A 3,385-nucleotide genomic window follows, 5' to 3' on the forward strand; every position below is an offset into this window, starting at 1 on the left:
GTGTTTGGGCATATATCCCTGGCTATGACAATACAAACCCTTATGACACAAATTGTATTTTCTTTTATTATTATTTATTTATTTATTTCTTTTTACATTTCTAATAACCTTTTCTTGTGCAGGTTGTGTAGTGAAGGTGATAGCTGCCTGTTGTATTACTCGACAGATAACTCAAGAATATACCACAAGGGGGAGCCAAAGTGTCTTGATATAAATGCTGAGGTAACAACATTCACACTGTTCATTAAATAGTGACCAATAGCCTCTCCATCACATATCTTTTGTTACTAACTACACTATAGAACAGATCTGCAGAACCCCACCACGTTAAAGATTTTACTTAGTAATATGCAAAAAGGTGGACATAATTGAAATCACAAGTAGATGACGCTAGTTTACAGCACATGTCCTTTGGAACACTTGATTAGATGAAGGTTATAACCTGCAAACAGTAGTTTCTCAGGATACTAAATAGATTGCAGACACTGACATTCTGGACATTGTTTCTTCAGGTTTATTTAATAACCTAGTGCATTAATTAAATATACCTTTACATAAGTGCAGTGGTTTTGTACAGCCTAGCTGCAGAGTCTGTAAATAGCTGAGGAATAGACCTGCTGCCTCTTCTCAATACAGGATCTTTTTGTCTCTTCTTTGCAGCATGTGGACGCAGTAGAATACCTTCTCCAGTCTTACCCTACGTATGTGACCATAGAAAGCCTTCCTTGTGACGAGCTGGATGACAAGGTAGACACTGCTTCCTTTTCTCTATAGTTCTCACTATAGCTGGTACTGCCCCTCCTCTTATATTTAGGCCATCTCTAGAAATGAAATGACGGCCAAACACAAAAAGTGAAGTTTCTGTATTGGATGTATTGAGCTAAAATGCAATTCGTGATTTTCCTCTCACCTTACACTACAGCAAAAGCCACTATTCTGAAGTTATCTCTGTAATTGTAATAGCTTAGCACTCAAAATGAATGTATAGTAGTGACATTTGCTGCCCTTTAAATTAGCTGCATTAAGTACAATCATTGGATGCTCACAAATTTTGAGATTTTAATAAAATAACTTTTATTTTAGCCAAATAGTAGGTGTTTATTTCCACAAATAGTTTGTTTGTTTGTTTGTTTTTTTATCTCCTACAGTTGGGAATAGCTTGCACCAATTTTGCATTTGGCAAGTTTTAATTATTCTCCCCAGATTTGCCTACATGCGTGTGCCAAGAGGTGCACACAGCACTATAATACTGGGGAATCCTACACTGAACTTTATAAAGAGTGTAAGTGAAATAAAATGTTAGCATGTCTTTTTTGAAATGTTAACCTTTTACATTTTGTATTTCGTCATACAGCTTGCTGTGGCCAATATGCTGTTTGAGAAAGGCCTACTGACCACCAAGAAACGATGCTCTGCATTACAAAGATCTGCAGAAAATGAGTGATTAACGATATTATGGAACCAAAACATGTTTGTCCTGAGAACTGTGAAGAAGAAACCTCTACATTTGTCCTCCCTTTGCTTTTTGTGCCTTGGGACACTTGTAACCTCAGCCACGTACCAGGAGGAGAATCGTCCACTGTCACTTTCTTAAGACATTAGTTCCACATGGAGTACTTGCTGTTCAGGAGAGACATTGTCCTTGTTTTTTCTCAAACCCATGTGAACCAGTGGTAGAAAATGTTTTATTAAGACCCCTTTCTGGTTGAGAATGTTCAAATCTGAATTAATTTACTGCTTCTTCAAAGCGATAGGACGTGGGAATGTACAAGACTATTATTAATTTCTGAATCCTGGAGTTTTTCTCTGAAAGATTAACACATATGAATATGTTCAAAATCGGATTGTGAAATGAAAAGTACCAAAGCATTCAGAAGTAAATTACTATTTTTTTTAACTTGTAAGGTTTCTTTTGCACATTTATAAAAAAAAACGATCTTAAAGGGATATCTGTAAGATATTTGTCTGGAATGGCTTTAAATGTGATGTAAAGATTATTATTGCAAAGAGATGTCTCCCACACAAAGTTATCTGGCAACAATAAACCATCGGAGACATCAATAAGAAGTTATTTTCAATGTTTTAGAAGTCAAGTACAAACAATGAAAAAATGTTGCATTTAGAAAAATTCAATAAAACTTTTACAGTTAACTAAATAAATGTTGCATTTGGAATAACCGCACACCACTTGTAACCCTTGCACTGCAATTGGCATAAATTCTCCTGATCAGCAACTCCTAGGCTAGAATAACTCGCAGTGTGACTTTACTGACAAACATACACACTATTGAGACAGCAGGAGTGTGGTGGATCAGATCACTGACCCACCAGAAGAACCATCTTTAAACTAAATTTCCATTTTAAACGTGTACACCTTTCCTTTTGTACACCATTCTCATTTTGGACATTTTATTTGACGCACACGTATTTAAACCTATACAGCCTGAGGGCTGGCGCAAATTGGCACGTGATCATGATGATGATGGTTTTAGACAAGGTGCGGACTGTGTCTCTAGCGCTTCGTTCGGTACTGCAGCCCTAGGTATGTATTAAGAGTTCCACTGACAACTCTTCCCATATACAGACAATACAAATAGTTTAATACATACACACGGGCGCTTCCCTAGTTGCACTTCAAATCACGTCACTGGCGGTATGAACGTGAACTTCAGCATCTATTCTATATACTGAAACAGAAAAAAGGTTTTCATAGCGTAATACTGTCTAACAAATGTGTCGGTAGTCCGAAAGTGAGTGAGGACATATATTTCAGTCTGCGGGTCACCACCAATCACCCGTGCTCCCCCTTCAACTTCACACCCCAATGGGTTTATGCTCACAAGATGCAGATGAATTCAAAGCCCCAACTATCATCGAATACTCTTTCTGAGCCTTCCTTAATTCTCTGGATTCTCAGCGCGTCCCTGTCGTACGCCCGTCTGAGAGACCCTTCACATGTGTTGCAAATTGCACTTATTCCCTCGGGTACTCCAAATATCATGCAAGAAGAGAGAAACAATCTAGTGTTTCACCTGCAAACATCTTTATGGCCCGGTGGGAGACGGAGAGTGTTTGGCTGGGTCATGAATTCGGAGCGAGCTTGGTGTCCTGGTCCCGCTACATAGACTACATTTTCTTTATATGGAGGGGATCTGAACAGGAACTAAGCGTATTTCTCCAACATCTGAATTCTAATGAGTACGGCATAGAACTTACCTTTACATCAAGTAGGGTCCGTGTGAATTTTCTGGACATTACTGTATATGTAGATGAGAAGGGCCTCCAAACTAAGACCTTTAACAAACCTACTGACACGATAAGCTATATTAATTACAATAGTAATCACCATAGGACTTGGTTGAATGCCGTACCATTGAGTCAAATG

The 3,385-nt window shown here is 38.2% G+C and overlaps 1 protein-coding gene across 1 annotated transcript in view; it reads left to right on the plus strand.

Moving 5' to 3' along the window:
* Nucleotides 1-1,897, plus strand: part of RIOX1 (ribosomal oxygenase 1) — a 26,504-nt gene extending 24,607 nt beyond the window's left edge. Inside the window, exons 13-15 of the mRNA XM_075203713.1 lie at nucleotides 123-222; nucleotides 661-747; nucleotides 1,355-1,897. Coding sequence (XP_075059814.1) covers nucleotides 123-222; nucleotides 661-747; nucleotides 1,355-1,444 — 277 coding nt within the window. The 3' untranslated portion in view covers nucleotides 1,445-1,897. The remainder of the gene's footprint in view (nucleotides 1-122; nucleotides 223-660; nucleotides 748-1,354) is intronic.
* The last annotated feature ends 1,488 nt before the right edge of the window (nucleotides 1,898-3,385 follow it).

Source organism: Mixophyes fleayi, chromosome 3 (assembly GCF_038048845.1).
Source record: "Mixophyes fleayi isolate aMixFle1 chromosome 3, aMixFle1.hap1, whole genome shotgun sequence".
In the NCBI taxonomy this organism is placed as follows: domain Eukaryota; kingdom Metazoa; phylum Chordata; class Amphibia; order Anura; family Limnodynastidae; genus Mixophyes; species Mixophyes fleayi.